This window comes from Littorina saxatilis, linkage group LG5, assembly GCF_037325665.1.
Source record: "Littorina saxatilis isolate snail1 linkage group LG5, US_GU_Lsax_2.0, whole genome shotgun sequence".
Lineage (NCBI taxonomy): Eukaryota > Metazoa > Mollusca > Gastropoda > Littorinimorpha > Littorinidae > Littorina > Littorina saxatilis.
In genome coordinates this window covers 25318118-25332115 of record NC_090249.1, presented here as the reverse complement: position 1 = coordinate 25332115, position 13998 = coordinate 25318118, and the positions used below count along the sequence as shown (strand labels likewise).

General features: G+C 44.9%; 1 protein-coding gene across 1 annotated transcript; it reads left to right on the top strand.

Moving 5' to 3' along the window:
* Nucleotides 1-7810: 7810 nt before the first annotated feature.
* On the top strand, nucleotides 7811-10041 carry LOC138967711 (uncharacterized). Its single transcript, XM_070340366.1, has 4 exons — nucleotides 7811-7924; nucleotides 8277-8987; nucleotides 9079-9477; nucleotides 10009-10041. Exons 1-4 carry the CDS (start codon nucleotides 7811-7813, stop codon nucleotides 10039-10041), a joined length of 1257 nt encoding a protein of 418 aa, XP_070196467.1.
* Nucleotides 10042-13998: the final 3957 nt, after the last annotated feature.

The window sequence follows — 13998 nt, the reverse complement described above, 5'->3', positions numbered from 1 at the left end:
GAAGGTGGGGAGAGGGAGGTAGCGCGCGCGCGTGTGTATGGAGAGAGAGAGAGAGAGAGAGAGAGAGAGAGAGAGAGAGAGAGAGAGAGAGAGAGAGAGATTACACCGCGGTCTTTGCATTCTTTGCAATATTCTCTTTGTCTGTCTGTCTGTCTGTCTGTCTGTCTCTCCTTCCCTCTCTGTCAGGGTGTTCGGTACCCAAGAGGAGATACATCACTGGACGCGTTGTGCCATTTTTCTTTCAGGCCAATCAGCAGGAAGCAATTATCGTGTACCTGCTAATCAAAGGTAATTGTCTGCGTCTAGCACATCTCGTGACTATTACCTTGGCATTGTATTGAAAACCGATACTACAGAGATGCTTTCCGGGAGGGGGGAGTAAGTTGAAAGGCTCGGTTCGGAGGAGGTTGGAGGTTCGTCGTGCTCACGTGCCAATAATGTACTACGTCCTTGTGTTGTTTTGACCGCATGTCAGTGTGTCTCCTTGAATTGTGTTAAATCTTCGGTACTTCTTCCCCCCTACTCTCTCTCTTTCTCTCTCCCCCCTCTCTCTCTCTCTCTCTCTCTCTCTCTCTCCATACACACGCTATATTAGAGCGAGGGCTGGATGTAAAAAAGCAATATTCTTGCTTATCTATTACCCTCGATAATAAAGATTTTGTCTTGTCTTGTCTTGTCTTGTCTCTCTCTCTTTCTCTCTCTCTCTCTCTCTCTCTCTCTCTCTCTCTCTCTCTCTCTCTCTCTCTCTCTCTCTCTCTCTCTCTCTCTCTCTCTCTCGTTTTCTCACTTGGTTTTTGATAATGAAAGGAGATAAATCGAAAGAAGTTTTCTTTCCTTTTTCTTTCACGCCAAGCAGCAGGACCGCATTTATAGTTTATCTGGTAATAAAGAAATTCAGGGTAATTGCTCTGTCTGTCACGTGACTATTACTGACCGTGTCATTTTATTGAATTACCGCCACAACAAATGTATTGGGAGAGGGAAGGTAATTTTATGTCCATGTGTCGAAGTGACCACACATCAAGCCAGGTGTCTCCCTGTATTGTGTACAATCTTGTAGACTTTGCACTTTGACCGTCACACTGAACGTAAGAGATGATCAGTGCATATCAATGGATGAAGACAATTTTGATGTGCGTCGATATATATGTATATTTTATTTAAAGCATGAGATCTGCTTGCTAGCATTTGAAATGTGTAGTTTCTTCTTCAGTAAAATGAGATCGATACTGTTATCCAGTGTTGTTTTCAGGCCCCAGTCGTACGCATATCTTTTTTGTCTGACGCATTGTTCTGACTGTCCGAGAGTTTTGACACGTAGGAGCTCTTCTGACTGAACAATTGTTTCGTGGACAGCACATTTGGACCTTTTCATAGTTTCAGACCCAGTCCAATTGACCTAGTATCCTCTCAGTCTGCAAACAACACTGGTTATTACGAGGACAGATGCATACTGGGACATATGGACACGAAACCACGTTGGCACATGGCCATATGGGCATATCGGTGCGTAGACAGACCAAAGTACAAACTAAAATAATATTAAGCGCATAAACACATAAGTGCACATCAGCCATTTTACACGTCGACACAAGGACACACCATGAGGGCACATCGACACGTAGCCTGTTTTTATCTGCAAAACAATGATATTCCTGCATCACTTCACATGCAGCCGTGTTTGCAGCAGAGAATATCGTTCCAGAATTGCTCTCTTCAGTCACACAAGGCGCGGCAACACTGACATCCACAGACAGACACCCTCATCAGACTATGCTATATGCCAATGTGCATCATATCCTGAGTATATAATTATCACACACACACACACACACACACACACACACACAAACGCGCGCGCACACATACACACACACACATACACACACACACACACGCATACACACTAACACAAACACGCATACACACTCACACACTCACACACACACACACACACACACACACGCCCGCACACCGTCACACACATACACACACACAAACACACACCTACATACATACCTACATACACACACACACACACACACACACACACACACACACACACACACACACACACACACACACAAACGTCATGAACTTGCATAATGCAATCGATTGACACAAAACAATCAAAAAACGGTTTCTGGAGTTCAGAAAAACTCTGCACGATTTACATGTGGTAGTGTTACAACTTACGACAACCGCATTTGCTTTAGCCGGGAGTCACACTCTGAAAATATTAGCTAGCGTGCGAAACCTGAGCCTGAGGTCAGCCGGTCCACTTTCTGTCGTACACAGGTATTGTGCACGTGGGTGCATCTATTCGCGTAAAGTAGTATACCGATCGGAGTAACAGCCATGATCAATAGCCGCCATCTTGATAATGCATGCAACTTCCGGTTGGTCATGGGATAACAGCTAAGGGGAGATCACTAGTATGGTTTACTTGTTCCCTCGATAGTATCGCGTTTCACGGTTGTCATGGCAGAGAGTGAGGGAATAATGAATGAATGACAATAAAAAGAGCGGCTGATAAAGTCAATGTGAATTGTAAGGGTTCTCTGTGGAGACAATAATACCCATACAAGGGAAGGAATACACGATATAGCCTCTATTGGTATGTGTTCAGTTTGGGTGTGTATGAAATGGTGAAATAGGGAATTCGCGCCGTGCTGTCTGGGGAAGGGGAGGGGATAAAACTGCCAGAAAACAGAGAAGAAAAAAGTTTGACCAGGAAGGATTGTGGCCTTACATTGTTTTAAGTGAAAAACAAACTGACCAAAAAATATTTAAGCTTTGAGATTTCATTCTGTTTGCACACACACACACACACACACACACACACACACACACACACACACACACACACACACACACACACACACACACACACACACACACACACGCGCGCGCTCGCGCGTACACACACACAAGCTCGCACACACGCACACATTTACGCATGCAAGCACGCACACACGAACACACGGCACATATGCTCACACACATACTCACTCACACGTCTTCAGGCACGCAAACACACACATTCGCACAAAAGTACACACACACACACACACACACACACACACACACACACACACACACACACACACACACACACACACACAAACACACACACACATACATACACACACACACCACTCTCTCTCACACACACACACACGCTCGCCAAAAGCGATCTTGCAAAACACACTCTAACAGAAAATGATGATGCAGTGTTTGACACATTTTAAGGCCATGTAAAGTACTAATTATATTTCTCACACAAACGTGCGCACGCACGCACACACACACACACACACATACACACACACACACACACACACACACACACACACACACATTAATACAAACACACACACACGCACACACTCTCTCTCTCTCTCTCTCTCTCTCTCTCTCTGTCTCTCTCTCTTTCTCTCTCTCTGTGTCTCGGTCGCTTGCGCTCACTTTTCCGCCCTCGCCAAAAACGATCTTGCAAAAAAAAACACTTACAGGAAAAGATGATGTAGTGTTGGACACATTTTGTGGCCATTTTGGCGTACTTAATCCTTTTTACATTTAGTCACGTTTTGACTAGATGTTTTAACGTAGAGGGGGGAATCGAGACGAGGGTGTGGTGTATACATGTGTGTGTTTTTGTGTGTGTGTGTGTGTGTGTGTGTGTGTACTCTGTGTGTGTGTGTGTGTGTGTGTGTGTGTGTGTGTGTGTGTGTGTGTGTGTGTGAGTGTGTGTCTGTGTGTCTGTGTGTGTGTGTGTAGAGCGATTCAGACCAAACTACTAGACCGATCTTTATGAAATTTGACATGAGAGTTCCTGGGAATGATATCCCCGGAAATTTTTTTTCTTTTTTTCGATAAATACCTTTGATGACGTCATATCCGGCTTTTTGTAAAAGTTGAGGCGGCGCTGTCACACCCTCATTTTTCAATCAAATTGATTGAAATTTTGGCCATGCAATCTTCGACGAAGGCCGGACTTCGGTATTGTATTTCAGCTTGGTGGCTTAAAAATTGATTAATGACTTTGGTCATTAAAAATCTGAAAATTGTAAAAAAAAATTTTTTTATAAAACGATCCAAATTTACGTTCATCTTATTCTTCATGATTTCTTGATTCCAAAAACATATAAATATGTTATATTTGGATTAAAAACAAGCTCTGAAAATTAAAAATATAAAAATTATGATTAAAATTAAATTTTCGAAATCAATTTAAAAAACACTTTCATCTTATTCCTTGTCGCTTCCTGATTCCAAAAACATATAGATATGATATGTTTGGATTAAAAACACGCTCAGAAAGTTCAAACGAAGAGAGGTACAGTAAAGCGTGCTATGAAGCACAGCACAACCGCTACTGCGCCAAACAGGCTCGTCACTTTCACTGCCTTTTGCACTAGCGGCGGACTACGTTCAGTTTCATTCTGTGAGTTCCACAGCTTGACTAAATGTAGTAATTTCGCCTTACGCGACTTTTTGATATGTAGGGCAAAGATTAGACGATGTAATTAGAGAGTATTGTGCTGGACGCGTATTCAAAAACATACAATCAATCAATCAATCAATATGAGGCTTATATAGCTATTCTGATGGACACGTGGGGGGATTCGGGGGCTGTGATTGGATGGTCTCACACATCCGTTTTCCGATCATCAAAGCATAACGCTACGAAAGTTGGCCATTTTTGCCGATATCCAAACGATATCGGCAATAACAAAGACGCATGGTTCCGGTTTCTTCCACGTGTATAAAGTACACGCATACCTCGCCAGGCTTGTGTCTGTGGCTAGTCGACAGACGATGCAATTTGCTTTGTGTTTGTTTTTGTTGTTGCTTACTGTACATGACATACATTACGTGTAAAATCCAGTTCTTTAACTGGCAGCAAACCTTGCAAATTTCCAGAAGCTGCAATCTGAAGCGACCTATCTCTGATTTTTGCAGACGATCTCTCCAATCACCAATGTTTAACACAAAATCAGCAAACTCTCCTGTCACATAGAACGTCCATTGTGTAGTGCAATGTTGAAATGAAGTTACCGGTCTGAAACATTTCGTCGTTTCTTCTGAGACAATCCTTGTTCTCTTATCATCTACAGATTTACCGCAGTCTTCACCACGCGAATTCCCAACAGAAGTCAGACTTTCGAACATAAAATCTACGTAGGCAAGCATGATACGTCATAACGTCATATGATTCCTAAGATATTGACGTAATGCTAAGCATCCGGTTATCTTGAGTTTTCTCCGTAATACATGTCCGTGGGTTTTTCAATGTTCGGTTATTTCCGTGGCTTCATGCAGAAAGGGAACCGTCGTCTGCAATCAACGACATGGACCATTCTGGTCCTTGTTGCTGACAAAAACATGATTTTAACACAGAATTTAATGTCAGAATAGCTATATAAACGCTATTGTGTTTTCATCGTAGCAATAGGGTCCGATATTTAGACTCGAACAAGTATAATGCGACTCGTCTTCGACTCGTCGGCATTATACTTGTCTCGTCTAAATATCGGGCCCTATTGCTACGCTGAAAACACAATAGCTGTTAATATCGCGCGTATTCCGTGGGTACAGTTCTAAGCGCAGGGATTTTTTTAATTTTTTAATTCTATTTTATGCAATTTATATCGCGCACATATTCAAGGCGCAGGGATTTATTTATGCCGTGTGAGATGGAATTTTTTTACACAATACATCACGCATTCACATCGGCCAGCAGATCGCAGCCATTTCGGCGCATATCCTACTTTTCACGGCCTATTATTCCAAGTCACACGGGTATTTTGGTGGACATTTTTATCTATGCCTATACAATTTTGCCAGGAAAAACCCTTTTGTCAATCGTGGGATCTTTAACGTGCACACCCCAATGTAGTGTACACGAAGGGACCTCGGTTTTTCGTCTCATCCGAAAGACTAGCACTTGAACCCACCACCTAGGTTAGGAAAGGGGGGAGAAAATTGCTAACGCCCTGACCCAGGGTCGAATTCGAACTCGCAACCTCTCGCTTCCGAGCGCAAGTGCGTTACCACTCGGCCACCCAGTCTTTATCAGACAAATATCACATACGGCAGCGACTGGCCTAAAAAATAAACTTAGCTAATATTTTGTTAATATTTTGTCAAGGATAATTTAGGAGTGTCCTGAAACAAGTGCGAACAAATTAGAGAAATCTATGATACAGAATTGTGAAAATGACATGCCGTCATATGAAGAAGTTTTGGGTAATTGAATTTGGTATCTGAAGAATTAATTACCGGACCTGTTTTGTAAGTGGTGTAAATCCCTGCTATACCTTTGTTGTAATGATGTGTTTTTATTTGAATTATGCAACGTGTCTCGTATATTATTCTTGGTGTGTCATCATATTCAAAATTTTGTTTCATAAAGTTTGTCCGCTAGATTTCTCTAATTTGTTCACACTTGTTTCAACACATTCTGAAAATATCACAGACAAAATATTAGCAACATATTAACCTTGAAATCTTTTCTTTCTTCTTTTTTTTTTTGGGGGGGGGAGGGGGGGTCAGTTACTGTCGTATGTTTTTAAAGGAATAATACCAAAAGAAAAAATGCCCTCAGATCGCTTCTTAACTTATACCATAAGATTCTGCGTTACAAATAATGGTACTGTGCAAAAGTACTGCTTTCATTTGGCAAAAGGAAGTGTTTTAAAAGCTTAATTCAATGCCGTAAAATAGGCAAAGAAAGACCATACTTTTGGGGTTATTCTACTGAGTTACTTCCCTTGTTTGTGTACTTTATGAACGTTATTAAGGTCCGCGTGATTAATGGCGCCCCTGTCCTTCCGCTAGGCGGCACTTCTCGACGACTTTTTGTCTCCAACACATTCGCTCACTTTGATTTGACTCACCTTAAAAAAGTATGTTCGTGCGCTTGTAACTACAGCTACTCATTAAACAGGCACATTGATTTGAAGAGAGAGAGAGAGAGAGAGAGAGAGAGAGAGAGAGAGAGAGAGAGAGAGAGAGAGAGAGAGAGAGAGAGAGAGAGAGAGAGAGAGACACAGAGAGACACAGAGAGAGAGAGACAGAGACAGAGACAGAGAGAGAGAGAGAGAGAGAGAGAGAGAGAGAGAAAGAGAGAGAGAGAGAGACAGAGAGACACAGTGAGACAGAGAAAGAGAGACACACACACTCACACACACACACAAACACACACACACACACACACACACACACACACACACACACATTTATATATATATATATATATATATATATATATATATATATATACATAGAATTACACGCCCCTGAGGAAGGCCTGGCAACAGGGCTGCCACTTGAAATTCTTTGTTTGGCTTTTCTTTTCCTTGATTTTGTTATATATAGCGCGCGCGCGCGCATTTACGCCCTTATTCAAAAGCATAATATCATCAGAGCATCACAATTATAAACTTTCTGAAGGTAGACTAATATATCTCTCTTTGGTCAATAGCAGAGTCTAAACACTTTGAAATTGTGGTTACTATACGTTATTTGCGTTTTTGACCAAAATATGACATTTTACACAGATCGAGACAGTCATTGTTCTCCGAGACCGCGATAGACCGTTGAATCACATAGTGAGTTGGCCCTTTTTCCACTGTTCTGCCCGCTTATACAATAGGTAGGGGATTGTCTCCCGAGATGTACCCTCAGAGTACATTCTTAGTTGTCATAAACTGCGTGAGCTCTCTCTCTCTCTCTCTCTCTCTCTCTCTCTCTCTCTCTCTCTCTCTCTCTCTCTCTCTCTCTCTCTCTTTCCACTCCTCTCACTATGGCGATAGGTTCCCCCCTCAACTACCGTCCCACCGACGCTGCTAGACTGCGCCTGCCACGGCCTCTATACCTCCATCTCAAGGAGCTGGGAATCCTGCAGAGACCACCAACCGTAAGGGGCTGTCGCGCCGGCCGCTCGCAGCGTCTTCGAACCGCACAGCGACTTGCTGCCCTCAACCCTTCTCCTACCTCTACTTCTCTCACGCCCACCACCCCCACCCTATGTACCACTACCCCTCCCCAGCACCCCCACCCTTTCCCTGCTTCCCTCTATCCCTCCCTATTCTCCCACCACCCCTCCCCATTCTCTCACCACCCCTCCCCATCCTCCCATCACCCCTCTCCCTCACCTCCCCACCCCTCCCCGTTCTCCCACAACCCCTCCCCAGCACCCGCCCACCCCACATCAGCATCCACCCACTCATTCCAAAAACACCCTACACCTATGCCTCCTCAACTCCCAGTCAGTGAATCCAGAAGGCAAAGCAGATCTGATAGCAGACTACATTATAGAAAACAAGTTAGACGCCCTGTTCATCACCGAGACGTGGCTGCGACCTGGTGATGACCCCAAGATCAAGCAGCTGACCCCCGCAGGGTACAAGACAGTCTCCTTCCCCCGCCCGGCTGGGCGTGGTGGTGGCATCGCCGTCGTCTACAAGGACCACATGCATGCTGCAGCGTCCTTCTCGGACAGCCTCCCCTTCCCCCACACCACCTTCGAAGCCGTGGAGATGACGGTCGCCACCACCACCACCCTCACCTTCCTGTGTATATATCGCCCTCCCCCTAACACCAAGAACAAGCTGAAGGACTCTACTTTCTTCGACGAGTTCTCCCAAGCCCTCGACCACTACAACGTGACGTCCCACAGCGCCATCGTCCTCGGTGACTTTAACATCCACTGGGACTGCCCTGCCAACGCTGACACCAAGCGGGCCCGTGCGCTGTTGGACAGCTACAGTGTGGACCAGGTCGTTCCTTTTCCCTCCCACTCCCGTGGCCACATCCTGGATTGGATTGTCACTCGACCCTCGGACAATCTGGTCTCCAGCCTCGTCGCCAACGACCACCTTGTCTCCGACCACACTGCCATCAACTTCGTCGTCAACATCACCAAGCCAGCACAGAAGCGGAAGATGGTCACACGTCGCAAGCTACGAGACATTGAGACAGTTGTTCTTGGAGACGAAGCTGCCCTGCTGCTTGCCCAGCGAGACCCGTTCTCTGACCCCGCCCCATTTCTTCAGCTTGACTCTGCGCCAGCTCCTCGACAAACACGCCCCGCCATCCCTATGCGCAGTCTCTGAGCGACAGCCGGCTCCCTGGTTCTCTGAGGACATCACAGCCGCCAAGATCGAGAGACGGCGAGCGGAGCGTGCATGGCGACACTCTGGCCTGGAGGTTCACCGGCAGATTCTCAGGGATGCGCTGCTTCGAGTCACGCAAGCCATCACTGCTGCCAAGGTCGAGCACTTCCACGACCGCATCGCCAACGCCTCATCATCCAGGGAGCTGTTCTCCATCATGTCCTCTCTCCTGGGCTCCTCCCCCGCTGCCCCCTTACCCACTGCTCACCCTCCACAAGATATCCCGGAGTTATTCTCGGAGTTCTTCAAGGACAAGATTGACAAGCTTCGGAGAACACTCGATCAGCAGCCCTTCGTCCCGTCCCCACCCTCCCCCTCCTTCTCCGGCTCCCCCCTCACGTGCTTTCAGCCAAAACCACGTCAAGCGACTCATCACCAAGACGGCCATCAAGACCTGCGAGCTAGACCCCCTGCCAGGCTTCCTGTTCACCAAGTGTCTGGACAAGCTCCTGCCGTCTATCACAGATATCATCAACATCTCCCTGGCCACAGGCGTCGTTCCCGACTGCTTCAAGTCTGCCGTTGTCCGCCCACTCATCAAGAAGCCCGGCCTTGACGTCAACGAGTTGAAGAACTACCGTCCTGTGTCCAACCTGCCCTTCCTGCTTCTGGAGCGTATCATCCTGGAGCAGTTGAGCGCCCACCTGTCTCGGAACTCGCCCTTGTGCTGCTGGACCTTTCCGCGGCCTTCGACACGATCGACCATCAGCTACTCGTCGATCGCCTCAGTTCCACGTTCGGCAATCAAGACACCGCCCTCTCTTGGTTCCGGAACTACCTCCAGAACCGCTCTCAGACTGTCACCACTGATTCGTTCTCTTCTCAGCCTGTCCCTGTCCGCTTCGCCCTGTACACCTAACCCCTCTCCCTGGTCATCGAACGCCACGGCTTGAACTACAACTCCTTTGCCGATGACACGCAGCTCCAGAACAGCGCCAAGCCGGAGGACGTTGACCATCTCTTGGGATCCATCTCCAGTTGTTTCACTGACATCAAGAACTGGATGACTGAGAACAAGTTGAAGCTGAACAGTGAGAAGACGGAGGCCCTTCTCGTTGGAAAACGACAGAAGATTGCTTCCCTCACTGTGACCGACCTCCAGCTGGATGACGCGACTGTTCCATTCTCCCCTGCTGTCAAGAGCCTTGGCGTCTTTCTCGACTCCACTCTCTCCATGCAGACACACATCTCCTTCATCATCAAGACCTGCTTTTTCCACCTACGACGCATCGCCTCCATCCGTCGCTACCTCACCCACGACGCCTGTGTCAAGCTGGTTGTCTCCCTCATCTTCAGTCGTCTGGACTACTGCAACTCCCTTCAGTCTGGCTGGCCTCCCCGCCTCATCCATTCATGGCCTACGAGTCCAGAACGCTGCTGCCAGGCTGACGTTGAGGAAGACGAAGCGAGACCACATCACCCCCCTACTTCGCTTCTTGCACTGGCTCCTTGTCAACACATGAATCTCCTACAAACTGTCCACTCTGGTCTACAAGTGTCTCAACGACTCTGCTCCCGAGTACCTTCAATCCTCCCTGGACCTGTACACCCAGCCCTCTGACCGTCCCCTTCGTTCTGCTGCTGACCCACTCCGCCTTCACATCCCTCGCTCGAAACTCGCATCTGCTGGTCAGCGTGCATTTCCCTCCGCCGGCCCCTCCGTCTGGAACTCCCTGCCGTTTGAGCTTCGCCAGAGCCCCTCTCTTGACGCGTTCAAGAGTAGGTTGAAGACTCAGTTCTTCCCGTAGCTGGCTGCGACTTTCATGTTCGACGTGATGTGTTGTGCCCCAAAAGACATTCTTGTGCTGTGCTCTGTGAGAGGTGTTTTCTTTGTGTTTAATATTATTTTGTCGTCACCCTGTCTCGCGATCAAGACTGGACGAGTTCATTGAGTTAGCTTGTGGGGTTAAAAGCAGGGACAATTAACACGTTTGGTCTTATTTTGTTATTGTGATGTTCAAGTTGTTTATGGTACAGTTGTGGAAAGTAGGCAGAACTTGCATTTTCGTGGATGGTGGCATGTCAGGTTCATTTTCTGCACTGAGGAAGAAATTCATATCTTTAAAGGACATGTCGAAACTACTTGCCCCGCGCATATCGACTCGGCCGGTGGCTGTGTGTGCGACAGAGCTGAGTGAACTTCTAGAGGGGTTTGAATTTGGCCGCGGCAAAACTTGGAGTTGTGTGTTGCCTGCAACATGAGGGAGTTAACAGTCGTCTTTTGTTTTCAATTTTTTCCCGAGATAGATCTGCAAATCGCTTCATTTTTACAGTTTGGCAGACGTGTGTTTTGATCTGTGGGTTAATCCGCGTGTCCCAAATATGAAGTAAGTAGTTCCTTTGAAGTTTCAGTTAACCAGAAACGCCCAAATATGAAGTTTTGTAGGCCTCTGACGTCACATGGCTCAAAAAAGGGAAATCCAATGTCCAATCGATACATATAATTATAATTCAGCATGAATGTGTTTTGAGAGGAAAATTACTTTTACCTTTTCTGATCCCATTTTTGAAAGTGGGGGTAGTGCTACATTTCGAAGATTGGCGCAAAGATATCTCGGTAGAATCATTTTGTGTTTTGATGTGTGATTGTGCAGACTCAGCTTTGCATTTTGTCAATGTTTTGTCAAAATTGTGTTGCTGTTTCAGCAAATATGATTATGTCAATCGAGGAACTAGTCTAATTTAAAGACTTGAAATAATCCTGTATTTTCACTATAATAAGCCCAATCGGAAAGACACGTTACAAGAATTGAACAAGTCGCGTAAGGCGAAAATACAACATTTAGTCAAGCTCAGTCGAACTCACAGAATGAAACTGAACGCATTGCATTTTTTTCCGCAAGACAGTACACTCGTAGCATCGTCTGTCCACCGCTCGTGGCAAAGGCAGTGAAATTAATAATCCAGAAAAGCGCGGTAGCGGTTGCGCTGAGGAGGATAGCACGCTTTTCTATATCTCTATTCTTTTTAACTCTCTGAACGTGTTTTTAATCCAAACATATCATATCTGTATGTTTTTGGAATCAGGAACGGACAAGGAATAAGATGAAATTGCTTTTAAATTGATTTCGGAAATTTAATTTTAATCATAATTTTTATATATTTAATTTTCAGAGCTTGTTTTTAATCCGAATATAACATATTTATATGTTTTTGGAATCAGAAAATTATGAAGAATACGATAAACGTAATTTTGGATCGTTTTATAAAAATATAAATTCAATTACAATTTTCAGATTTTTAATGACCAAAGTCATTATTAATTTTTAAGCCTCCAAGCTGAAATGCAATACCAAAGTCCGGCCTTCGTTGAAGATTGCTTGGCCAAAATGTCAATCAATTTGATCGAAAAATGAGGGTGTGACAGTGCCGCCTCAACTTTTACAAAAAGCCGGATATGACGTTATCAAAGACATTTATCGAAAAAATGAAAAAAACGTCTGGGGATATCATACCCAGGAACTCTCATGAAAAATGTCATAAAGATCGGTCCAGTAGTTTACTCTGAATCGCTCTACACACACACACACACACACACACATAAACACAAACACACACACACATACACACACACACACACACACACACCACGACCCTCGTCTCGATTCCCCCCTCTATGTTAAAACATTTAGTCAAAACTTGACTAAATGTAAAAAGAAACCATATGATTACTACACACGCAAACCAGGGATTTATATATAACTTCGAAAGAATAGGTTCTGTGGTTGTAATTGATCAGCGATACCCCATGCAATTACCCCATGCGTTAATATGATTCTTGACATGTCATATTGTTAAAAAGTCTGCACCACAAAGTCTGTTAGTAAATTTCATAATTGTTTCTATACACTTTGAAAAGAGAAAAAACAAGTCGCGTAAGGCGAAATTACTACATTTAGTCAAGTTGTGGAACTCACAGAATGAAACTGAACGCACTGCATTTTTTCATAATGACCGTAGCCCGCCGCTCGTACAAAAGGCAGTGAAATTGACGAGCCTGTTTAGCGCGGTAGCGGTTGCGCTGTGCAGCATAGCACGCTTTTCTGTACCTCTCTTCGCTATCATATCTATATGTTTTTGGAATCAGGAACCGACCAGGAATAAGATGACATTGTTTTTAAATCGATTTCGGAAATTTAATTTTGATCATAATTTTTATGTTTTAAATTTTTACAGCTTGTTTTTAATCCGAATATAACATATCTATATATTGCTATTCTGATGAACACGTGGGGGAATTCGGGGGCTGTGATTGGATGGTCTCTTCCGATCATCAAAGCATAATGCTGCGGAAGTCGGCCATTTTTCTCAATATCCAAAAGCATATTGTCGATAACAAAGACGCATGGTTCCGGTTTCTTCCACGTGTATAAAGTACACGCATGCCTCGCCAGGTTTGTTTCTGTGACTAGTCGACAGACGATGCCATTTGCTTTGTGTGTGTTTTTGTTGTTGCTTACTGCACATGACATACATTACGTGTAAAATCCAGTTCTTTAACAGGCAACAAACCTTGCAAATTTCCAGAAGCTGCAATCTGAAGCGACCTATCTCTGATTCTAGCAGACGATCTCTCCAATGTTTAACACAAAATCAGCAAACTCTCCTGTCACATAGAACGTCCATTGTATAGTGCAATGTTGAAATGAAGTTACCGGTCTGAAACATTTAGTCGTTTCTTCTGAGACAATCCTTGTTCTCTTATCATCTACAGATTTACCGCAGTCTTCACCACGCGAATTCCCAACAGAAGTCAGACTTTCGAACATACAATATACGTAGGCAAGCATGATACGTCATGACGTCATATGATTCC